The sequence below is a fragment of the Micropterus salmoides genome, unplaced genomic scaffold, assembly GCF_014851395.1.
Source record: "Micropterus salmoides isolate LMB-PRFRI ecotype aquatic unplaced genomic scaffold, ASM1485139v1 Ms_hic_scaffold_22, whole genome shotgun sequence".
Lineage (NCBI taxonomy): Eukaryota > Metazoa > Chordata > Actinopteri > Centrarchiformes > Centrarchidae > Micropterus > Micropterus salmoides.
In genome coordinates, this window is record NW_024041373.1 from 21,210,890 (window position 1) to 21,237,460 (window position 26,571).

The following is a 26,571-nucleotide window of genomic DNA, read 5'->3' on the forward strand; positions in this document are numbered from 1 at the left end:
GTAAACTGCCATAGGCTTAAGCTAATAATTGGGACGGGTAACAGCAGTTATAACCCCCGGTCATCTCAGCTCGAGTTGAGCTAACATGCCAAAGCCTGGCTGAGAGGGTGCTCGGGGATTTAGGTAAGGGCTGGAGCCACTTCTGTAAAGGAAAGGGTTGCGCTGGATTTATAACAAGACAAAACGAGAGCATCAGAATGCGACACACTAATCGTTTAATCTTGTTTTCATAATCTTTAGAAGCCAAAATCGTAATTGAAAATAAAATGACATTAATTGCGCAGCCCCATGTTAAACCCTTGCAGCTCTCAGTAGTTTGTGTTGGTGCTTTGCCTGCTACAGTCTTACTATTGCAATGTTTTTCATCGTTCAACCTGTATCACAAATGAGGTTTTCTATATTTAATGTTACTGTATTCATAATACATATAGGTCTATAGGAAGCCACCAGTTTCCATTTATTTGTTTATGGGATAAAAATCTAACTTAAAGGTTTGAAACTTGCTTGAGAAACATAATCCATCACAGTTCAGTTTTATTTTTTTTTCAGAGTCTCATTGGTGTTGCAAGTTGCGTTTATTGGGCAGTTCACAACATAGAAACAGTTTAAAGTTGCTGGCTGGAATCGAACGGTGGCCGTCACAATTATGCTGTATACGCATTAACCACTCTGCATTGAAGGCATCAGTCTGGGGAGTTGAGCATTTTAAGTTTAGTTGCCGCCCTACTTAACACCATGTTCCCTAGACAACTCAATAATGCAAACAATCTCGCTAATCTCTGAACTGCTCGTTCTAACTGTGTGGAGTTCAGAGGACTATTAGTTGTCTCTGTTGATAACACATTGACATAACAAGGATTCTCCCGAGTCGTTGCCGTGGTCCTGCAGTCCTGCCAAGACAGTAGAGACGTGTAAAAATAAACCGCTCTCTGGCAGTGGTCCTGCACAGTCTCCCTCCATACATTATGGTATGTGTGTGTGTGTGTGTTAAGTGCTGTGTTGATCTTTTCATAAAATAAGCTTTGCCAGCAGTCCTGCTCGGTGTTCTTTACAGTCCAGATCAAGAAGTCACAGTTGGGGTTACAAGAAAAGAAAGAAGGGTGTGTAGCTGACTGGGTGAGATAGGAGAGTCATCATTGTGCAATATCATATGTCTGTTGCATGCTTTACTAACTAAATGGTGCAGATATTTGCTCCTTGGCTTAAAGACTCCAGTATACTCAATTGAAAGTTGTATTAAGCTGCACGGGTTGAATCACAAGACAAAGTTAAAACAAACTGTGTCACAAAAGTCACAGCCAATAGTTCATGGGGAGGAAGCACTGGTACTATTTTCACTACAACATGAAACAGAACAGAAGATAATCTGTTTGTTCTAGTTACTTATTTCTAGCTGCAGATGTGAAGTATGAATGTGTGCCAGCTGATTTGAGTGAGTACTCTTAATAAACAAAAAAACCTTCTCATTTTTTTATCATGTTTATTGAGCCATCCCTTGCATTGACAAAGTAAAACAATCACAAAATAAAAGGTTGTTTCATTTATTACTGCTTGAGCCCAATTAGCTCAGTGTCTTTACTAGTGTTGAAATCAATGTGATGTTAACATGAATATTTTAGAGCTCAGTCGATTCGATCACTGAGCCGTCTTCGCATAGCAAAACTGCAAAACATTCTCTGGCTTCAGCTTCTGAAATGTGATGATTTGCTGCTTTTTTGTCACATACATGTTTGTCAATTTAATATATTTTTGATATGTCACTGTGGGGACGTATAACAGGCATTTTTCATAATCATCAGGCAAATTTAGAGTCAAAACAATAAATTAATTGATCGGCAGCCAAAGATCGAAGCAAAGTTGGTGAACTTTGATAATGCTGAATTATATTTGTATTTTATTGTAAATGTTGCTCTGAGGTTTACTCATGTAATTAATTCAAATAATTAGATAACTGTACTTATAGCTGATTATGCCCTCCCTTTGCTTGGAGATATGAAGCATATCTGAGATAGCTCTGAAACAAGGTCAACAAGTTAAACGGATGGCATTTCTTGTAACTCCCTGAGAAACCTAGTCATGTTTACACTGTGAATTTCATTCAGTATTGTGTATTTGTTTGCCGGGAGACACTTCAGCTGGAGGCAACTATAGATGTTTAGTGAAACCAGGGCTTCGTTTGTCAAACAGACTGTTGTCTTGTTAAGAGAGACAATTGCCTTGTTAGCTCTTTCACTGGACATTTCGGTAATAGAGGATGTGTGTGTGCAAGATGTTTCAAGAATTAAAAGAGTCAGATACAGAAGTAAAACCTGGCTAGCAGAAATATTGTCGCAGCTACAGATCAATGTACCGGAGAAGGATATAACACAAGTACCTTCAGTTTGAAGTTAAACTTAAAGAAGGGCAGGCAGTTGCCAACATCAGGGCTTAGTTTCTGTGCTCACCATGGCACCCTGCTGCTCAGAGACAGCGGTAAACAAAACACATGTTTGACACAAGACAGTGAACAGACAGTTTACAAATATCTGATCATCATCTTTGACACAGGAAAAACCTGTGCTGTAGTTATTTTACACGTTACTGCATAATCAGACTTCATATAAATCTGTCTGCTAAATAGAGCTGGAATGATTAGTTCGATTGACAAATCGTTAATCAGCAACTATTTTCTAGGGCTGAAAGGATTAATTCGATTACTAAAATCTTCGTTTAATCCATAAAACTATATAGCACGCTGTTTCGCATGGACATTTGTTACCTATCGCACTTACGCTGTGTGAAAACGACGTGATCATGATGGCACTGTTTGTAAAGTTGAGGAAGAGAGAGAAAACAACTTATGTCGCCTAATGTTACCGCAATAGCACGATGGCACCTGATCAGAAAGCACCCGGTGTTCTGCTGCCGGACCACAGACAAGGTAATAATAACTTTAGCATTTAACTGAAATCAAGATTGATTGTTGAGTTGGAGGCTAGCCAAAGTAAGCCGCAGACCTCAGCTGTAAATTTGCCGTGAGTTTGGGTTGTAACGTCACACTCATGAGTTAACTGGGTGTCGGGGAGCTGCACCTTAGTATAACTTGTATAGTATACACTCGGGGGGTTGTGTGTGTTGTGTTGGTTGGTTGTTGGTCTGTTTGCTGTATGACGCACTGAATTTCCGAAAAGGACTAATATCCATCATCTATCAGCGTACACAGCTTATCCCATTACTGGTGGGGGGGGCGCCGCCGCCAAGCAAAAGTACTTCTTAAACAAATCATCAATGAAATAATCAGTAGAAGATTCAAGTACTAAAATCATCGTTAGCAGCAACCCTACAATTTTCATTATCAAATCATTTTCTTTTTTAATTATTTAACCTGTTTTTTAAATTGTTGGTGGGACTAAATGAGACACTTGACGTCACGTGATATTTTCACTATTTTACACACACAACATTTTGAGGAAATAATTTATTATGAAAATCGTTAGTTGCAGGCCTTGTGCAAAACAAGTCACATTTCTACTTTTGTTTTTACACGTAAAATTCAGTATGTGTAATGATGTAACAGGTCGTGTTTATTACAAGCGATGCTGGTATAGTTTTCACTTTGCGTGTGTTTGCGTGCCATTGTGGCAAAATGTGGTCACGAAACATCACGTATGTAGTTGAGATTGAAGGCAGAGTTTGAAAATGTTTGTGGACTGAGCAAGGGCAGCAGAAGTAAGGTGGTAGGAAGCAGGGAAGGGGGTCTTTGCACCGCTACTTTACGTCCCTGGCAAAACTAACATGTTGAATGCAAGCGGCAACCTCCAGGGCTGAAGAAGCTCCAAAAGTGAGTTATTTCTGGCCTTTATTTATTTATTCTGAAAGAGGTGTTAGAGAACCATCAGCCTGTCGTCCAGATTTCACACCTAACCCTTCAGGTCTTCAGGTTTTTCTAACACTTTTGTTTCTGTGAATGTCAAGTCAGGTTTATTTATAGTGCCCAATATCACAAATCACAGAAGTTGTGTCCAGGGCTTTACAATCTACACAGCAAACAACACCTTCTATCCTTAGACCGTCGATTCACTGAGCTCAGGTAGTGTCAGGTGAACGCTACCAGTGGAACAACTTCCCCGACACCAATCTGTTAGATCAAATTGACAGTGGTAAATCAGTGTTGTCATAGTGATGCACAAACCAGGTGAGTATCAAGTTACTCGTGATAGGAGGCCGATCATGGGACTGAACTGTACGAGAACCAGATTTAGGTGCTGTGGGGGATGGGAGGGATCGTAAAAGTATCTAAAAAGGACCGGCATCTGTGCCCCCCCCCCATCTGTTCCCCCTCTCCACCTCCAGGGTACTGCTGTGGCCAGGAATAACCCCATGTGGTCGAACCACATGCTGGGCCTGAATTTTTTTATTTATTTTTTTATATCCGCAGGGTACACCATTAGGAATACATCCTAGTCACAGGACGGACTGAGTTGAATTGGCAACTCAGTGACGCAAGCTGTAGGGGCATGACTGGATCTGAAGCAAATAAAAAAAAAAAAACTTTCTTAAAACACATTAATGAATCCATTTGTCCCTTCCTGTCTTGTAAAGCGTAAAGCAGGTCAGATTGTGACGTTTGTTCTAGGACTCACTGTTCGCCTTCTGGGCTCAACTTTTGCATTTTTATCTCCATTGTCAGCTATGGTAAATCATGCATAGGCCTGTATGCAGAGTCTAGATTAAACACCCGGCGGGCACATATTGTCTGCGTTAAAACACGGCCTTTAATCCTGGCCCATTTGAGGACTTTGTTCCTCTTCATCAACCGTTCAGAGTGGTTGAGCATCAAGCAGTCGATTGGCTGGCTACTACACAGAAGTGTCAACTTGTCTTGTGTTTTTCTGCTACCCCAGTGGTTAACAAGCTTTATTTCAAGTGAGTATTAACCTGTCATGATTGTTAATTGCATATGTCTTGTTTAATGCTGTGTTTTGACAACTTGTTTTAACCCGATGAAAAGTAATCCTGTCAGGTCAAGTTATTTAGGACTCTACCAGGTATTATATGCATTTAATAGAAGTGCATAATGTTCTAACATGTAATTTGTTTTATTAATTTAAATAAATAAATAAAATAAATAATAATTATTAAATCATAATTTGTCTCCCAGTTTGAGCCACTTGTTTACTAGCTAAGTGAAACTGGGCCTCATGCATGAAGAGAATTTGACCGATTTTCTCTTGGGTAAAGGCAAAACTCATGTGTGTTCCAGACCTGTCATGCGAGTCAAATACAGATCAGCCTGCCTTCAGATAAAAGATCTTTGGTTTCTAAAAAAGAGATGGAGATGCTTGTTCCTGCTTTTACGGTTGGATTTTTGAATGTACTTGTACTGTACACTTGTTCTACAAATCTTCTATGCAGCTGCAAGACTATTGACTAAAACCAGCAGGAGATTGCACACTACTCCTGTGCTTAAGGCCCTTTTAAATTTTTTATCGTTGCTTACAGAGCCTTGCATGGTCAAGATCCCTCTTACATCCAGGAGCTATTGCATGTACACACCTCTGGACGCTCTGTGAGGTCTTCAGGCCAAGACCTTTGAACTATTCCCAAAACACGTTTTTAAGACAAGAGGTCATCATGCTTTCTGCGTAGTGGCTCCAAGGCCTTGAAAGCCTGGGATTCTGTGGAAACTTTTAGAAAACACCTAAAGAAACACCTTTTTAGGTGAGCTTTTAATTTGCAATATGTTTTTTCTTTCCCCAAACTTTTTAAGGTATTATATGCTATATGTACAGTTGTTTTTATTGTATTTGTTTTTAGTTTATATTTTAACTGTAAAGCACTTTGTGACCTCTCGTCTGTGAAAGGTGCTTTATAAATAATCTTTACTTATTTATTTATTTATTTATTTACTTACTTACTTACTACGGGGCAAAAGCAACAACAAACTATTTGACCTAACATCATAATAATTTAAATCTGAATGAATTTGGAGATTAATTTTGACACAGACACTAAAAAGCAAAATTAATATTCTGTTAACCGTCATGCCAATTTAATGACCCTGTCCATTATCATCCTCTGCTGCACCGACAGTGCAGCACCATGTACTGAAGGCTATAAACTTCTCTCCTCTAACATCCCTGTGACTGTCTAAGGGACCGCCTCTCGTATTACTCATGGACCGCTTTGCTTTTGAAAGATGTTTTTAGCATCTAACTTTGTCAGACTTTTTATCTCAGTCACAGTGCAGCTCCACTCCGAGACCTGGTTTATTTGTTATTGTTTATTTATTATAATTTAGTTTACACCACAATACTGACGCTGTTTCTTTTTATCTGCTGGTGCAGGACTGGATGCTCCGCGCGCTAGCTTGTTATAAGGTTGCAAAAGAACATGTTATTCCTCCAGCTAGATGTTTGTTTTTGGATCTAGGTGTAGGGCACAGCAAGTTCTGATGGGATGTGGTTTTGGGTGTAGGTACTGGAACATTTTTTTACCTAATTTTTAATCCATAGAAGCAACAATCCATTTTACTTGTCCTTTTGGTGACGCATGTGTCAGTAGGTTTACACTTGAGTGAGATCTTCACTTGAGATCTGAGTGCATAGTGAGCAGGAGTCTCTAAGCAGCATCGCACATACTAACAGGCAGTGGTATGATGCTTGTTGCGACTTGCCAAACTATTCAGCCTGTCTCCCTGATCAGCCAAACAAAGTTGCAGAGCCTCCATTAGTCTCATGCCTCTCTGTCTTTCTGTTTGCCCCTCCTCATCGGCCTCTTTCTCTGCAGGGCGGCAACAACGCGGGACACACAGTGGTGGTCGACTCAGTGGAGTACGACTTTCACCTCCTCCCCAGCGGCATCATCAACCCCAAGGCCACCGCCTTCATTGGTGGGTAATGCACACAGATGCAAACACTTTCACACTCACATTTGTGGGAGTTACACATTCACTGAAGCACACACACATACACACTTTCCAAGGTCATCTTTCGTAGCAATTTTCCTGATGAATTGATTGAGACTACTTTTAGCCTGGCGCTCGTCACTGCCAGAGCAACGGCCTCCATTTTGACGACTGCTACAACGAGCGTGATTAGCTTGACTCAGAGCCAGACTGCATCACATCCACTCATCTGCAGTAACTTCATTAGCTAATGGTCTCTTACTCTTTCTTTCTTCTTTGCACTTTTAACACGTACGGCTGTATGGTCTGTCAATACTGAATCACATTTCTGCTTTTTTCTTAGTTCTTGTCCCACCTTTTATGATCTTAAGTTTTTTGTTTTATTGCACAGTAGATTTATTTATCATTTTATAACACAGAGTTGTATAACAAGATGGAGTATTACTTCATCTGTTTCTATTTAATATTTAAGGCAAAATAGGACCAATATTACAACAAAATGTTTGCATGTATAGCAGTGTATTTTTTGTTTGCTTCCTTCCTTTTTTCGCTCCACCTTTTATCACAAGGAGCTTTTTTTTAACCTTTAACCTCAGCAGTAGACATTATGTACAGCATAGTCATAACAATACATTTAATTTAGCGGAAGCTTTTATCCCAAAGTGTCCAACAGTACTGTAAGTGTATACTTGGACGCTGTCACCTCTCTGAGGGCACCTACTCTCAGCTAGTTCATGCTCTGCATGTTGAGCTATCCTCTGCGGACGTGGTCAGATTTTCCGGCTCTGAAGTTGAGATCACTTTTTGTCGTGCTGTAGAAGGTGTTAATTATTTTTAAAAGGGCAGCAGACTGGTCTGTCATTCATGTTTAGCATTTCCTTCTTTCTACTGTCCATTGAAAGCTGCCAAAGGATTGTTTCACAGTAAATGCAGAACAAATTTTAGCAACTTTAGCATCTCTTCCTTGATAGTGCTGTTTTTTTTTGTTTGTGGATATTTATAGCCATGCTAGTGACATGGTATAAGGGTGGCATGTTGGCTTTGGTCCAGACTGAAATAGCTCAGCTAGTGTTGGATAGATTGCCAACATTTTGTCTAGACACTCGTGGTCTCCCGAAGATGAATCCTAATGACTTTTGATCACCTGACTCATTCATCTTCCTCTAGCGCCACCTTGAGGTTCACATTTGTAGTTTTGAGTGAAATGTCTTGACAACTATTTGAAGGATTGCCATAATATTTGGTGCAGACATTCATGTTCCCCTCTCGATGAATAGTAATGATAAAATGGACAATGAGTCATTCAGGTTGTCGGGAACAACAGCTGTCTGAATTCACTCAGGAGTCAGTGCACTGGTTTCAGATTCAGTTTTTATAAAGCCATTAATAACTTGCCGCAGGTCTGACCAGTGTTTTGTTAATATAGAGTAAAAAGAATACAAAATAACCTAATACAAAGCTATTAATGAGATCAGACCTTGAGCTCTAGTCAGTTATTTTGACAGTTGCTTGTTATTTTGCAAAGAATACCTAGCTAAGCATTTAGTATTATTTGTGTTACTTGGCAGTGCTAATAGATTTTCAAACAGTGAGACGAACAAACATTTCTAATTTGTACTCACACTGTTTATTAATTTAGTTTCATTGTCCCATTCTCTGCTTTGTGAATAAAAGTACATTCAGAGCCTCCAGCCCTGGGAGCAATGTTTTTAGGTCTTTCCTGTTTTTGACCTGGAAATGGTAATATCTTTATCTCTCAAGTTAATTCCTACAGTGTCACTGAAGTAGTGTTTGTTGGTTTTGTTTTTTTTTGCCTTTTCCACATTTCTTACATTTAATTTGGTCAAAGTAATTACATCTCCTCCTCCAGTTAATGCAACCCAATTAAAAAGATAAATGGGACCAGTTGTTTGAATACTCTTGTGAACAGGCATCGTTTGAACCAGCTCTGTTTGACAGATCCCTTAACATCACAGTTGGCCTTCCTTCACAATTTCAGACATTGACTTGATGTAGCAGATTTTTGTCAGACTTTCTTTGGTCATCACAACAACTAATAAGCTGTTGTGTTATTGGAACGACGACCAAAGATTTTACTTTTCCCCTGTAAATGTAAACTTTCATCTCAAACAGCCCAAACTTGTGCGGTGTAAAGAGCCGTAGGTTCCAGTTGTCCAATGGTGTAAATGTTTGCAACAGAGGGACTCCTTCCCATCACTGTCTATTCAATCACAGAATTACGAGGTTGCACCTGGTGGATTCTCGGGTGTGTGCATATTAGAGAGCATCTGTTCAGAGCGCGGCTCTGCTCCTCTGTAGTGCCTGTAGGTACCAAATCCGTGCTGCCTGCTGGATCCCTATCTGCACATGCTCAGAAGTGGTCCTTTCTGTCAAAGAAGGTTACCACAAATGTGCCTTTTCATAATTACTTGTGTGTTGTTGTCTGTTCTCTTTCAGAAAGGCTGTTGTTTAATCATAGTATTTGATTCAATTCAATTTTAATTCAATTTTATTTATATAGCGCCAAATCACAACAACAGTTTTCTCACAGCGCTTTTCATAAAAGAGCAGGTCTAGACCGTACTCTATGATGCTATTTACAGAAGCCCAACAGTTCCCACCGAGAGCAAGCACTAGGCGACAGAGGCAAGGAAAAACTTCCTTTTAAGAGGCAGAAACCTCGAGCAGAAGCATGGCTCAGGGTGGGCGGCCATCTGCCTCGACCAGTTGGGGTGAGGGAGAGAGAGAGAGCCAGAGAGAGAGGGCAGTATGTGTATTGATGCAAAAGATACCCTACAGTGTATGTTTGAGACGCCCCCAGGCGTGTCTGTATGAGACGCCCTGTCTAGACTGGAAGTGCTAGTAGTTAGGTAGCTCGCTATGTTAGTATAAAAGGCGTTGACAGCTTTCCAAAGCCCCTTACCCTTAGCCTAACCATCACAGGGGTGTGTGCTTAAACCTAACTCAGCGATTGTATGCATGTCGACTGATGTGTGCCGATGTGCTAGCAGCTAGGGTTAGCCTCCTTTTTGACATAGACATGTTGTCATTATTAGAAATTAAAAATGTACTGTTGAATAAGGTTTTTCATCTCTTAAATATATTCCTATTACATCATAGTGAACAGTTTAATCTCCTGTGATTAAAAACATTTTGTTATCTTGATTTGAAAGATTTAGTTGGATCATTTTGAATAGGCTGATTTGCAGTAACCTTCTTTGACTGACAGAACCACTTTTGCGCATGTGCGAACGGATCTGGCAGGTGGTATGGATTTGGCACTGACAGTGCCTCCGCTGCCTCACATGGATGGCAAGCTAGTAGGTGAGTCCGCAGATTTGTTGTCGTAGAGTGAAACAGCGGCTTTGCCTTCGATGGTGAGGAACCACAAATACTCTTTGCTTGCTAGTGTCCCATATTTTGTAGCAAACACACATTTGGAGCTTAGCTTAATAGTTCAATAGGGCATTCAATAGGTCAAACTGAGCGTCCTGTGCTGGATCACATGGATGAACAAATGTTTGAATTTTCAATAAAATGTTACAGCCCTAGTTTACATGCATAAAACATTTTTTGTCTTTTGCGTGCTGTGTTTTATTTTATTCTGTATGTAACTTACCATGGATTTACAATTTGATGTGTCTTCTATCTAGCAGTGCTACAGCTTCACAATTTACAGGGGTAACAGATCATGTTGTTACCTTGTGTTCAGACCTCAGTGTAACAAACTATTATTCTATAAAGGCCTCATTAAACAAATGATATTTCATATAGTAATATCTTATTCAGCACAGGAGTGCTAAGTGGCCTGCTACAGCATCCATCAACCTGTTATTATAAATGTAGAATATAATAGAACAGGCAAGAAATCAGTTATATGTATTTATTTTATCATTTAAATATGAGGGTGGTGATGGAGCAGTGGATAAGACACATGCCTTTGGTGAGAGACCTGGGTTCAGTTCAGTTCTCCATTGTGACACATCCACCATTGTATCCCTGAGCCAAGACATTTAACCCCTAGTTGCTCCAAAGGTGTGCGAACTCTTACATACTTAGCCATTGTAAGTCGCTTTGGATAAAAGTGTCAGCTAAATGAATATAAATGTAAATTTTAATTGGGTAACACATTGAATACAAAAATAGAAATTTTGAATGGATTAGCTTAGACTTTTACTGGTATTATTGATACTTTTACTAAAGTATGGGGTACTTCTTCCACCTAAACATCCTGAAACAGGATCTAAGGATCAAAAACTGTTAATTTTTTTTTCTCCAGGCAATGGTGTAGTGATCCACCTTCCAGGCCTGTTTGAAGAGGCAGAAAAGAACGAACGCAAAGGAAAAGGTGGGCGACGTACAGTTGTTTTAAACACATACATTATATAATAGGAACTAACAGAACAAACTTGTGTACTTTTTAATGTGTCAAGACTCAAAGCTTACTTGTGTGTATAGGTTTAAAAGACTGGGAGAAAAGGTTGATCATCTCGGACAGAGCGCATATTGGTAAGTCCTCCCAGTTCTGCCCCGGGGCATTAAACTATGTGTGAATGTATGTGGGTGTGTGAGCCCTGCTTTCTCTGAGGTGTGTGAGAGTGTGTGTCCCCTCTCTCCCTCCTCCGCAGTGTTTGACTTCCACCAAGCGGTTGATGGCGTTCAGGAACAGCAGAGACAAGAGCAAGCAGGCAAGAAGTAAGAAACATGTTGCTTAAAGATGATGGCTGCACACACACACACACACACACACACACACACACACACACACAGACACACAGACAGACAGACAGACAGACAGACAGTTCATTGGACTTATCTTATGAGTCACCGCCAACATCAAGTAGAACATACAGTGTCATGAGCAAATATTCACTCCCTGCATTCCTCAGCTTTGGTTGTTTGCATTATGCATTTCATGTTAGCAGTGAGCCATAGTCTTTTCTCATGTGAACTTTAGGAAGGTCTGTGTCATCCATCTGGATGATTTTAGAGATTATTCATCATTGTTGACACAGAGCCATGCTACAACAACACTGCTCTACATATTATACACTAATAGGCCATTCAGACAGATCGCGACTGCCGCACTGCTGCGCCATGAAACCCATTATGTTCAATGGCTTGCGCCACACCAGGTCGGTGTGTTATTGCGTCAAGCAAAGCCAAAGCACGGTGAAGCGCACAGCTTGGCAACCTCGCACGCATGCCGTGGTCAAAGTTCAAAATAGTTTTAACTTTTGCACTGAACCCAGCGGTTTTGCGTTGAATCCTGCGACCAGCACAGACTAATAAAGTTATTTTTGTACCTGAACATTGAAAATTGTATGTTCTGCTGTAAACTTTGATGTTTTAAAGTGCACTAAGTAGCATCAGCAGCAGTTTTGTTTGCACTCTTAACTGGTCAATACTTTCCAAATTTACAGCAGTTATAATTATGGCTGCACAAGTAATCGGATATTGATTGCGATTACGATTTTAATTTCCCACAATTAAATAAACATGATCGACGGTGATATCGCCGTTTAAATTGCATGCTCCGCTCATGGAAAACTCTGCTGCATATCAAATGAAGCGCTTCCTTAACTTGCAGCCAAGGGGCCAATTTTTCTGCGCGCACCCTCCTGCTGCTACTGTCCAGAATAGACAGCAAAGTCCACAAGTCACGGCCCTCCTAGTCAATGCTTGGAAGTCAATCACACGCAGCATGTCCAAGAAGCGAGCCAGAAGCAGCTCACAGCTCCTCAAAGAATACACAAGTCTATCAAGCTGCCCAGAGCACATCGAACTGGGCAAGAAGTCAATTCCAGTCAATTTTCAAAATAAAACACCCTGCAGATACTCCCAATCATAAATCAACAAAAACACAGTTAAATCAGACCAAGAACCATTTATCTACATTGCCTACTTAATCATAGAAGAATCACAAAAAAGTAAGCACTGTTTATCAAATCAACAAAATCTAAACATGTCAGCAAGATCAAGCAGGCAAAACGCTCTGATTCTGAAATGCTCCCTGTAGGATAAGCAGCCGTGCAGACAACCAAATACAACCAGGTCGCAGAGAGCCGTTGCTGGAAAGCAGAGTAGGAGCCATAGGTAGAAGCACATAAAGGACAAAATAACAACAAGCCAAGAATGTGCTCAGCTCCTGAAATGCGTCTGAGACGCTTCCAGTGGAAGTTGACGCTGTGCAGAGGACGGGACAAGTCCGTGGGGCAGCAGTAGCCGGACTCAGTGGACTTTCCGGGTGAAATGTTATTTATATTTTGCTTCTAGTAGATGATGAAACAGTCTTACTGTGATGATTGATCTGTGAAAGATTTGCACATAATCAGAAATTCAGTACATCATGGATGTGAAAACAGTTGCCTGTTTATTTTATTTTTTTATTTGAAAGTGCAATAAAAATATATTGTCCTTAAAATCAATGAATAATTGTGATCTCAACATGGATCAAAATAATTGTGATTATCATTTTGGCCATAATCGTGCAGCTCTAGTTATAATTGATAGTTTTATAATAACACAAATCAAATGACAAGGTGAAAGGGGTCCCTCGCAATGAGGAACCTAAAAAGAATTATCATCTGAATTTGCAGCTCCCCTCGGCTCATCGCTCTCATAGCGTAATTTTTTTTTCTGCAGCAGTTGTCTGTTTTCAGTCAGACATTTCCTTCAGGAGTTGGTGGAGACCAAACACAGAGCTAAAAGAGAGTCAATATTGGGCTTACATTCACCAGGTGGCCAAAAACACAGCTCCAAATACGTGCTAATGTTGCTCGAAATAATCAGCTGTTTTCTAACAAGTTTACCATATCAACTTAAAGCGTGATGATGTGTTAATGTTGTGTTCACAACTTGTTTCCACTGCCCCCATTTATTGCAGGTTTAAAATAATAATAAATAAAATTCTCCAGAAGTACCAAATTTCAGCATTTAAGTGTGAAAGTGACAGGTGTTAATCTGACACTAAACACACTAAACACTGTTCTTTATGATTCAATTGGTGGTTTAAAGCAAATCCAGACTGATGATGTTAAACAACAAAATACATCGAGTGGCTAGTCTATGGCCATTTTTCTTTTTTTATTGATTTGTATAGTTGATGCATCACTCACAATACTCATTCTTATATCATAGTAGCTATAGACGCATCTACACAAACAAAAACAGGTGTTATAAATGCCTTAATGACAGGATACCACAGCTCTTAGCCACTGAGATCTGACATAAAGACATAATTGATCCATTCCATCTTTGTCTTAAGGTCAGTGTCCTATCTGGTAAGAAAACATGAATGTACATTTTAAAGGTGTTCATTAATCCATCTGTTCTGTCAGATGGTATTTTAAAGTTTCCACATTTCAAATTTTAAATAATGTGTTATGCAGTCCTTAGTTTTTTAAATCACAATTTTAAATATAAACAGCAACAGACAGTGGTGGAAGTAAAGCTTTGAGTTACTTTACTTGACTATTTCCTTTTTTGCTCTATACGTCTGGACCACGATATGAACCAAACCGTGGATCAAAAATTGAGGTCTGAACCGAACCGTGGATTTGGTGTATCATCACACCCCTTATTGTCAATATAACATTTAAGTAAAGGATCTGAGTACTACTTCCACCACTGGCAGCAACTCTCAAACACGTGGGCTTTTCAGTCACTGAGTGCACATGGTGTTTGGGTACTGAATGTTTTACATAGGCTGCTGCTGGTGATGAAACTCAATAATGATAGAGGATCTTTCCATTCTGTAGTTTGCATGTAGGGTAAGCACATTTTACTGTGGCAGGCCTTCCTTTTAATAGACTGAGTTACAAGAAGCGCATATTGAGTGTCATATGTACATGGGTAACTAGTTCAATGTGTTATTGGAGTAATCCTTCTCTGATACTCATTCAAGTGGCCGTACTGATACATCAGTATTAAGATATTTAGCGACTCAAGTCTATAGAAATACAGAAAATGGCCGAATAATGGTGTTGAACATCTGCTGTTTGTCACTTGAGTATCTGCATTGGACAATTCAAATAAGGTTTTGCTGTCATTTGTTTACTAATTTGCACCCAGATTTGTGATGTGAGAGAGTTTCTCCAATCCGGGGTCTGGAGACGTTTCACAATAATTAGATGGATGACATGATGAGCGTTGAAACTGTTAAAATCCATGTTGTAAATTGAGATAACATACTAATGCTCCTTCTGTGCTTTTTATTTTATTTTTTTTCCCTTCCCTGTCGTGGCCCCACCTAGCCTCGGGACAACAAAGAAGGGGATTGGTCCGGTGTACTCGGCCAAGGCAGCACGTAGCGGTCTCAGGATATGTGACCTGTTGGCTGACTTCACCCAGTTCTCTGAAAGGTCTGTGCCAATAGTATGAGATTATGTCTGTGTCTGGGGTTTTGATGAAATCTGTATGTAAGATAATATGCTCAGTGTGTGAACAATCACCGAAGACCATTGGGCGATGAGTTAAGATTAGTAATTAATTCAAGTCTGTGAATAATTTAATTGTTTGCTTCATGCCTTACTGTCCCTTCCCCTCGCTGAAACCTTTCCTTGAATCAAAGAACTCAGAAACCCAACCGCAAATCCTCAGCTTCAGTTTCATAGCCTGTTCCAACCATTCCAGGAAATCAGAAACTTTACCTGCATTTTGACTAAAAGAATCCACGTCTAAGCTGTCGTTCAGACTGAAACAGGCCTGCGTTGAAGCATTGCAAAGGGCTGCGTTGGTGGGGTACAGGGTACATCCAGTTTGACTAACATATCAGTGAGTTTGAAAGCTTATAAGACGTCAAACACTCCACAGCGGTTTATAATATTCTTGAAACAGGAGTTTACACCTCTGGATAGTTATCAAGGCGGCATTTATTTTATCTTTTGTCGCAACGATTGCAAGGTAAACAGTAGTAAATACTTTCACGTTATAAAGTAATCCACCAGGAGCTTGCATGTACTTGATTGGCCAGATGACTTCATGTTGCAATCCAGACAAACTTGAGCCTGATTCTGCTTTGGACTGGCCTTGATCAAATGAATGAGGCGGCTGGATTTTTTCACCAGGCTTGATGTCGGTCTGAACACGGCCTAAATGTCGTTCCTGGGGTGTAGTTCCTGCTCCCAAAGCAAATAATGCCTGCACAAGGGATAATAGTTCCTGGGGCAACAGAAAGCATCAGGGTGTAACTTCACAGACAGGTCAAACCAAACACCACTTATAGCGTTATAGCTTTTTACATTATTGGTCTAGTTGGTGGTGGAAACTCAAACAGGAATGCTCAAAAGGACTATTTGGTTCCAGAGTTGAGTTCCTGGGGCTCCTTCGTGTCTGGGAATGGTGGTTGATCAATAAGCAATGGATTTCTAATGCACAGAAAAAATGGACAGAAATATTGTTTGTGAGTCTTCCGTGTTTATAATCTCATTGCAGCGTGATGTAGAATCGTATCGTCACAGTCCAGCCGGAAATTAATCAAAACTTATCAATGTTGTTAATTGAATTGTTGGGTCTCTGTGAATATTATTACAAAGAGTATGGTCTAGACCTTCTCTGTATCAACAGTGCACTGAGATAACTTCTGTTGAATCTGAAATGGTGCTATATAAATAAATCTGAATTACAGGTATACGGTATTGGCCCAGCAGTACAAGGCCATGTACCCCACACTGGAGATTGACATAGAGGGAGAGCTGGTCAAATTAAAGGTAATGAAAATGAAATGGAAAACTATCTCTAGAAATTGACCTCTTTGCAGTAACAGTTTGTATGTATATGTATGATTTTCAGGACTATGTGGAGCGGATCAAGCCTATGGTGAGGGACGGGGTGCACTACATGTACGAGGCTCTTCATGGTCCTCCTAAGAAGATCCTAGTGGAAGGAGCGAACGCAGCGCTACTGGACATAGATTTTGGTCAGTATATCGCTGTGTGCATGTGTGCGTGCGCATGTGCACCGACATTAAGCACGCCTTACTCTTAACTTGTTTGGTTCTGTATATTTTCCAATGACCCTTTTGAAAATAAGCCAACGTCTTTGTGCTAACCTGTACTCTGAGAGTAAATGTCATTTCTAATTGGCGAGCGCTGTTGAGTCCATTTACAGTGACCCAGTGATGTTGCCCGGAAACACTTAAGCTTTGTGATGCTCTTTACAAAAGCCTGCTTGGAGCTCAGACTAGGGGTGATGGTAAGTTTACTAACTGCTACTAAAGTGCTCTGGCATCCAGGCTTGACGTGCACGCTCACAGTTGAACCCACTTAATGCCACCTGACTGTGCATGAGCACGAAGGCATCCTATATCAGCAGTCTGCCAGTCAGTCAATCAGAATGACAGAGTAATCATTAAATCCAGAAACATTCTCAAAAGGTTGATGTCTGAAAACATGAACATATATTTTTCCTATTAGATAATGACACCACAGACTCAACATAACAATTGTGTAGATGTTTTAGTATCTCCCTGTAACAGAGCAGACCTGTCATTATTGAGAGCAGTGACGGCACTGAGCTGATTAAATCACAGGCAAGGTTCAACGCTGGTTATTATCAAAACACCATGCTTGTAATAACTGGTGTTATCAGGGCACAGTGTCCTGCACACTGATAGGCAAACTGCCTCTCTCTCTGTCTGGCTACATTTATACTTGTTAAACGTTGTGGCAAATGTCACAGTAGCGTCTGGTTGTATCTTTATCTGTGTACTTTTATGATAAGCTTATGTGTTCGTAGAACTATTATCAAGACTTATGTGGGAGCTTGCTGGGCACTTGACACATGACTGCTGATGGGTACACTGGCTGCTGTTAAAAACCTGTTCTTCACTTAACACACAACCTCATTTACATGTATTATAATAGTTGAAGCAAAATTGCGACACACTGTTTTTTGAATATGTGAGGTGGAGTTGTTTTAGTGTTCATGTCAAGTGATTGTCCCCTCAAGGACATCCTGCTGGGCGGCCAGAGCAATAAAAGTGCTTTTAAGTGTTTGTTGGATTGAAGTTCTTCCTTTTCAGGCAATTTAATTATCAAGAAGCCATTTAGCCTCAAGCTCACAGCTACGTATTTGAGACCATTTCACTGAAGTTATTTGACTAAACAGATGTAGTGTCAAGTGATTGAAGGAGGAAGCATATTAAGCTGATGATACACGGGGCAATTTTTTGAGCAATGTTGCTGGGCAATCTTGCTAGTGGCAAGTCCGACTATGTTTTGAACAGCTGGCGGCGGTGCGTGGCGGGTGGTGGGGGAAGGGGATTACGGTAGTAATCTTTACTCATTAACATTGCTCAGTGCCATTGCTCTAAAAGTTGCTCCGTGTATCATCAGTGTTCTCAGGACAGGTGGACTAGTCAGCCAACTGAATCAGTACAGTAGCTTAAGGCAAGGCAAATTTATTTGTATAGCACATTTCAACAAGGTAATTCAAAGTGCTTTACATAAAACATAAAAGCAACAGGGAAATATAAAAAAGATTAAAATAGAAAATAAAAACAGGCAGGTCTCCCAACTTTGCTTATTTTACTCCTTTGATTCCCCATCTCCCACTCTATCCCCCCTTTAGTTACCAAGGGACTCTAACCCTTTAACACTTAGGGACTCTAACCCTTCTTTAGAAGATTCTTTAGAGTCGTCACTGTAAATCCAGATTAAACAAGCATATCCGCTATGTCAACACAGTGTCTCGTCCGGAAACAGCTCTCACCCTCGCCTTGCCATGCCCACACCACTGTAGGTGAAATTAATTTAGAGATGAATGAATAAAAAAACTCATTAAATGTGATGTGCTACCTTTCTCTAGACAAGGGGTTACTACTATGCGGCGTTGCAAGAGAGTCGCTGGGGGGCTGCAGAGGGATAGATGTATGGTGGTTTTAAAGTATCTTAATTGTCTTAATTGGATTGCTCACTGAAATGACAGCAACATCCCCCAAACAAACTGTAGTTCCAAAACTCCATGTCTCATCTACATGGAGATGCTGGGGTGCCTACAGTTTCAGACTCTACAAACCCCTGCTCTAATCTTCCCACATGTTTTTTTCCGTTGCATGTTTGTTCGACCTGTATCAACGGTGTAAATGAAAAGTATGATCAGTCTTCACTCCTGGTCTCATTGCAGGGACGTACCCGTTTGTGACATCGTCCAACTGCACGGTGGGCGGGGTGTGTACGGGTCTAGGCATGCCGCCTCAGAACGTCGGGGAGGTTTACGGGGTTGTCAAGGCGTACACCACCAGAGTGGGCATCGGCGCTTTCCCCTCTGAGCAGAGCAACGTAAGAGGATACACACAGTAACTTGTACCACCCATCCAACATGACATAAAATATGAAGTCCTTTAAATCATGTTTTTAAAAAAAGTTAAAAAGATGGATAGTTTGTCACAGGAAAATCATTTGGTTTACAACTAAGTTTAAAGGTGTACATCTTTCAACTCAGGTGACCTAAAGTATGTTGACACACAAAGTATTATTAAGTAATTAAAAACATCTGGAGGAAAAACCCTGTTCATTCACATGTCAACATTTTCATTCGCTTTGCCTACGTGGTCAAAACATGGTGTAATGACTTGATATGTACAGTATACACCAGAAGGACTGCAAGTAGCTTTGTTTTCAAACAGCACCACCCAGAAAAGGTTTTGCTACACTGCCACCAATAACCAGCTGTAGTAAACTTAATTGTTGCAGGTCTATAGATCTGCCTGTGACACCTGCTCATGACTAAAAATGAAGACTATAATGTGTATATTGTGCATTGAACATTTACAAAAACGCAGTTCACAAGTCAGATAGCAGAAGACTCATGAGACTGTCTGTGCACATCTTGTTGTCTTTAGGAGATCGGAGAGCGACTTCAGACTCGGGGGAAAGAGGTGGGCGTGACCACAGGCAGGAAGAGACGATGTGGGTGGCTGGATCTAGTGCTCATCAAATATGCACACATGATTAATGGCTTCACCGCGTGAGTTCAGTGTGTATGTGTGTGTTTGTATTGATTTGCTTTGTTTTGTGTGTGCGTATTGGAGGTTCCCTGAAGTGTTGATGTCTCCAATGGGTTGAAAATGTTTCTGCAATATTTTTTGCTTTTGCAGTACATATTGCTAAATGTTTTAAAGGTACAGAATTTCACCAGATGTGTGCAGCTTCTGTATCTAAATTTAAGGGTTTCTCTTGCTTCACAACATGATATTAGGATTGGTACTAAGTTTGTTAACAGAGCGAACTGCGTATTCAGGAAGAGTCTCTGCACAGTTATAACTGTCCTGTCCCCTTTGCCCCCCCCCCCTAGTTTAGCACTCACCAAGCTGGACATACTTGACGTGTTCGCTGAGATCAAAGTGGGCGTAGCCTACAAAGTTGCCGACCAAACTATACCTCATTTTCCAGGTGAGCCTGTGTGTGAATGAGTACTTCCTGTGTAAGTGTTCAAATAAATGTCAGCACATATTAAGAGAATAATTGAAGGCTCTTCTTTTTGGTCCTCCTTTTTATTTTTTTGATCAGGATACAGGCAGATAGGATAGTGGTATTAGTATAACACAGTGTCAGGCAAACAAATGTGTCATAACTAAAAGCTGGCACCTTTATTTTTCCCAGATGATGTGCCATTTTAACTAGCAAAGGTGCATTTGGACACTTCTTAAATCTACTTGCACTATGCACTTGAGACCGTGCTCTATAGATTGTTTAAATAGGACCCATTAAGTCTATTGAACTGATGTTATCGGTGAAAAAGTGAAGTCAGTGCATCTCAGCAATCAGTGGATATTGTCTAATCTCTCCTTGGCCTGTCTCCAGCTTTTCCTCTTCTTCCAGGGTGTACAAGATTTTTACAGAGCTCCATTTCAGATGAAACATATATTGATCTGTTGTCATAGCGGTTGGATTGCAGTCTCCTGTAATGCTAATGGTGTGATATTACCCCCAAACAACCTCTTGTTTCATTGATTCTGCGTCAGCCAATCAGGAGGTGCTGCAGCGTGTGGAGGTCCAGTATGAGACGCTGCCGGGCTGGGAAAGTGACACCTCGGCTGTGAGAAGCTTTAAAGAGCTGCCTGAGAACGCCCAGAAATATGTCCACTTCATTGAGGAGCATGTGGGAGTGCCTGGTATGACCCCACATAATACCATTATTATTATTTAATATAACTTCTCAAAGTGCTCACTTTTAATTCCATTGCTGTTTTTACCCTGTTTTCAGTGTTGACTATAAAGGAGCTTCTACTCAGTAAACCTGGAGGTGTCTAAATTAGGGTTGTGACTAATAATTATTTTCATTACTGATTCGTCTGCTGACAATTTTCTTGATTAATCGAGTAATCATTCAGTCTATAAAATTGCATCCTAATTTCCCATAGCCCAAATAGCTTGTTTTGTCCAGCTAACAGTCCAAAACCCAAAGATATCCAGTTTACTCTCACATAAGGCAAAGAAAAGCAGCAAATCCGCACATTTGAGAAGCTAGAGAATAGTATTTCTGCTTGAAAAAGACTTGGACAGCTAATCAATTATTCAAATAGTTGCAGATTAATTTTCTTATGTTCAGCCAATTGTTTGAGTAATTGTTTCCTCTCAAGTCTTATTAACATTTTAAATGGTAGACTGGCAAAGATAATGTTGTACGTTTCCCATTTAGAGCATTTTATGAAAAGAGGCCCCTTTCAAACACATCCTGAATTTATACCTGTCCTCAGTCAGAATTGCCGTATAAAACAATTCACAGATGATGCTGTATACACAAATATACAACTGTCATCCACTCACAACATTTGGTTTTTCCACCCTGCAGAATCAGGATCACATGATTATCTGACCTGCACAACTTTGTTAGTGTCATCCTCCTTTTTTTTATTTATTAGCTTAGTTCCCTGATAGGTCAGCAGTGTCGTCAATAAGTTGAGAGTGGACGGTGCCCTCTGCTGGACCACAAGGAAAACTACCTAAAACAGGCTGTTACAGACAGTAATGTGTATAATTTAAATTCAAATAGGTTGTTACTGATCAAATATTACTTAATTAATTTTAATAGTTTAACAAAATATTTCCATGTTTTCTTACATTTAAATTACACAAATCATTAAGGCTGACCCCGAATAATCGAAGATTCGATGCTTCGATGGGCTGATTCGACTGTCAATCTCACAGTCGAAGCTTTGCAGCAAAATAAGGATCATACCATTTTGGCGATATGGGGTTGCTCAACGCCACTTTTCTACCAATAAGTTAATATACAGCCTATTACACTATTAATTTAAAATATATAATTTTGTAAACATGTAAAAAGAAAAAAAGTTTTAATAAATGTTTTTAAAGTGCAAGAGTAAATCCAAAAGTACCGTGTGTGTGTGTGACCTTTGTGGCAGATCTCACCGGTTGTCTGCACCTTGCGGGACATTCGGATGATTTATCACCATTGATGAACCACACAAAGACTATTATATCATTTTTAAATAGTACTTGAAATAGACCGCGACATCCTTGCAGTTGTCGGCCGTACGGCATGCATGCAAAACTCTGCACAAGACGGGTGAATGGCAGGCGATCAGAGCGGTCAAGTCCAACTAAAACTGAAATGAAAAGTAGCCTCTATAAGTTGTTTCCATCGCTAAACATTTGTAAAATGTACACACAAAGCAGTCTGCATGTCTCGTCACTGAACCAACACACACCAAAAAGCGTCTTCTATCACTATTGCAGTTAAAACAAGTAAGCCATGCTTTCAGTATAAGGTTTGGGTAAAGGAGAAATTTGATTACTGACCTGCTGCATGTAAACAACATTCTCTGATTACCTGAGCATCCTGGTTTCTCTGAGTACATGTAAACTGTACTGACAGACCTGAGACCTGTAGCAACAGATACGGACAGCCTCGACTATAAAGAGAAATTAACACAAACCCCTGCCTCTCTGTTTCCTCAGTCAAGTGGATCGGAGTTGGCAAGTCCCGGGAGTCTATGATCCAGCTGTTCTAGACGAATGGTGGAGAAAACGCAAGCAAAGAGGACACGCAGCAGCTGACTCAACTGTACCCTTCTTTCCTTTCCCCCCTACACACACACAGCCTACCTACCTGTCTCAGCTCTCCAACAGAGACTCGACCGTCATGTCTGTTCTTAATGTTTTACCACTGTATCATCGGACCTATGTCACAGACCGGACCTCTCTGGATCACACTCCCAACAGACGGATCGCCGTGTATGAATGGTTCCCAGCGTCTCCATGTGGATTTTTAACAGTTTTAAATTTTAGAATAACAACTCCACACGCCACCTCCCTCTTTAATTTGTTCCCGTTTTATTTATCGTAGCCATTCATTTCAGACATGCAACACACTCGGCAACACCAGCTGCCATCAGGTCTGAAAGAGGACACGAGGGAACTGACTGAACACACAAACACACACACACTGACGCAGACACGGGATCACTGCCTGGATGAACTGCCCAGTCGTTTGGTTGGTCAAATATTTTAAGTGTATTTTTGTTCATCTATGCTGTGTTTTAAATGCGCTGTGCCAGTCCGATGAACGTCAGTTTTAACCTCTGCACTTTAGATGCTTTGGACTATATCTGCGTTATGTTTTAGTCCCGCCAGGTTTACAGAACATCCTGACATGATAAAGGGATCCTTTAATATTTGTATTTTTGGCTTCAGACAGATGTTTGGAGTAAAGACCTCCTATATTGCCTTGTCATTCAACCAAAAAATGTGCTTTTAAATTTCCAGTAGCTAGCGACGGCTTCATCTGAATGCTGTTAATGAAATGTTGGTGCACATCTGGCCGTAATGTGAGAAGGTTCATGTTTTTCGGTCTACTTTTAGCAGGTGAGTTTTACGTGAATCAGAACAGTAAATCTGGTGTAATAAATGACAATAACTTGTGTAGGCCAGCATCTTTTCCCTCACATCCTAGTGATTGTGTATCGTATTATTGCCATTGATTTACAGAAAAGATTGATAAAGTCATCATAAGGCAGTTGTTCATCTCTTTTTTTGTGCAGTGTTCTACTATTGTTATAACACACGTCTTTAAAAACCAGGAAGATGAGGCTTAAATTCGTTTGTCTTGGTTTGCATTTTGCTGTCAGAAAGAGAAACTGGTACTCTTCACTGTTTCACCAATGAAATGTTACCATCCAAATAAAATAATCACAGCTACTTCAGGGTTTGATGCAACAGCTGGAAAAATGATGTCTGATGTTGCATTCAGGAAAATCTCCCTTTACTCCGACTTGGTATGTTCATACGTTGTTCCAAGATGGACTGCTAGCCTTGTAGTCGCATCATCTAAATGGCCTTAATTAGCTACTTTAACAGTGGTATAGTAGTGGGAGTGGTTTGTTACCAAGTGAAACCAGATGCATATAAACTGTATAGCTCTTCACTGAATTAATTGTATTAGTGCTATTGGATTTTATGTAGATACATCTGCTGGTGTTGGCAATACCGACTTGGAATTACAACCAGGAGGCTAATGCGTGTTTTTCTGACTCAGTTGCTGAAAATTAAGGTCTTGATATTTGCATTATGTTAAAGAGGTACCCCAGTGATTAATGGTGCGTCAGAGCTGGGAATGACGTCACACAGATTTTAGTCGGAAAACCAAGACTGATGCCTCTGGCCGTTGTTAGCAAAACCAGTTGACAACACATGCGGCATTTTGCACATACAAACACCAGAGCAACATGTCTACAGATATAAGTTGGACAGGACTGTATTTAATGACACACAAATAAGACAGAAGTGCAATAAACAGTAAATTAAAACATCTTTCGCTAGTGTTGATTCCGGGGGCAGCCATCTTGGATTTTGAGGTCGGGGTTGGTGAGGTTCTCCCAACTTTCCGAGCCGGAAATCCAACTGAAGGGGGCGTTCCTGACATCGAACTCAGAAATTCAGACTTCCTATGTCAAATGAAACACAGCAGTAGTAGTTTTTTTTTTTTTTTAAATAGTCAAAACTGATACAGCAGGGCTCAGGATATTCTGACTTTTAGTCCCTAGTATGGAGTCAACCCACTAAAATGCTGGATCCTACATCTTTAATAATGCAACTCAGTGACATTCATTATGCCACATTCACAACATGTGGGAACAATGGTAAAGAGGGGAAAGATTACAGTGTTAACGGATTGTGAGTGCTCACGTCATCCAACTAATCAAGATGGTATTGACAATATAACACCATATGCATTAAATTTAGGATTAAATATATCAATGGACTTTTGCTGATGTGAGTTGTCCATGTTTGGTTTTGGGCATTTCAAGTTTGGTTTTAGTCCCAGTTTCCCAGTTGTAATTACCACTTGGATGTTAACATGAACATTATTTACAAGCAGGACATGACATGCGTATTATAACTTCAATCTGACATGAATGTAGCATTTGACCAGACTTTGGAAATCTACCCCAGAGCCACAGAAGCCATAAAACTGTTCACCGACTCCTGAACTTTGTGTAAAATTGACAGAATACTCCTTTAATAAACCCCTAAGGGCTTGTTTAATTAATTGTCACAGATATTTCATAGACCAAGTTTTCATAACAATGTGTCACAAAAGTGTAATGTCCACTTTAAAAACATATTGTGGTAAGTGTGAATGCACCAATAGATTCTTAATATATTATATTTCCACATCACTGAATTAAGAATTATTTGAATGTGTTTTTGTTTTTTAGAAATTCGCCTTGTTTTTACAGTGGGAGCATGAGTTACGCTTACTCATTTTGGAGGTTGTTTTTTGTTTCAAAACACAATTAAGTATAAACCTGATGACATGAATGGGTTTCATTCTGGAAATTTAGCCTTGTATTTTAAAAGAAGGTGTGAATCAAGTCAATGTTTCTGGGAAGCATTTAGTCAATTGATATGTCATTTTGGAATAAAACCTGTCTATTTGTCAATTACGTATATTAATAATCCACCTCTTCTCGGGTGACCCAAACGTGTTCACTGAGTCTGAAACATTTTTCTCAGGACATTAATTAAAAGGGGAATTTGTTTTTAAAATGTATTAACTCTTCATACTGGTGTTGGCTTGAGATTGTTTGCAGCTGCGGAAACAAGTGGGACTCCAAACTGATTTATGAAACTCAACAAAACCCTGTAGTCTCAACAACTCCTAAACTTAAGAGTTGTTTTCTGAACTCTTGAAAAGCAGTTTAGCATTTGTTAGAAACATTGATACAGTGTCTCTCCTGTTTGCCCGTCATGGTGGTTACCCATCTCTTTCTGCTCTACTGAACTGTGTATCTGTATCTCCTTGTTCCTTTTTTGCTGTGATATTTATCCTTTACATGCTCACACTGCCAACTTCCACTGAATCCTCAGTGTCCATTTCTGTCTTACCTGCTTTCTGTCCTCCTTTCTTTCCCTTTATTCTGAACATTTATTTCCTCCTTCCTTCACTGTTTAGCCCATTGAGTTTGATTTAGGGCAGACCTAACTTGGCATCTGGTTAATACTAAATGAATGTTTTAGGCTACATACGCACAATATACACACAAAAACCCTTGTTCTGGTTTTCCTCTTCATATGCATTTTTCCTCTTTTATTTCAGGTAAAGTAATTTTCAGGTTGGAAAATGTATCCTGACATGGTATTTGGTGTTTGTGCAAACGCTGGGATCTCCACTAGAATTTAAAATAAAGTACTGTGGGTTTGAACAATGTTTGGATG

At 40.1% G+C, this 26,571-nt stretch overlaps 1 protein-coding gene across 1 annotated transcript in view; it reads left to right on the forward strand.

Annotated features, from left to right (window-relative positions):
- The window catches only part of LOC119916831 (adenylosuccinate synthetase isozyme 2), a 28,328-nt gene extending 2,532 nt beyond the window's left edge, over window positions 1-25,796 (forward strand). Inside the window, exons 2-13 of the mRNA XM_038736795.1 lie at window positions 6,769-6,871; window positions 11,166-11,234; window positions 11,345-11,395; window positions 11,515-11,581; window positions 15,142-15,249; window positions 16,515-16,596; window positions 16,679-16,805; window positions 19,013-19,167; window positions 19,731-19,855; window positions 20,183-20,280; window positions 20,853-21,002; window positions 22,813-25,796. Of these exons, the coding sequence (XP_038592723.1) occupies window positions 6,769-6,871; window positions 11,166-11,234; window positions 11,345-11,395; window positions 11,515-11,581; window positions 15,142-15,249; window positions 16,515-16,596; window positions 16,679-16,805; window positions 19,013-19,167; window positions 19,731-19,855; window positions 20,183-20,280; window positions 20,853-21,002; window positions 22,813-22,865 (1,188 nt within the window). The 3' untranslated portion in view covers window positions 22,866-25,796. The remainder of the gene's footprint in view (window positions 1-6,768; window positions 6,872-11,165; window positions 11,235-11,344; window positions 11,396-11,514; window positions 11,582-15,141; window positions 15,250-16,514; window positions 16,597-16,678; window positions 16,806-19,012; window positions 19,168-19,730; window positions 19,856-20,182; window positions 20,281-20,852; window positions 21,003-22,812) is intronic.
- Window positions 25,797-26,571: the final 775 nt, after the last annotated feature.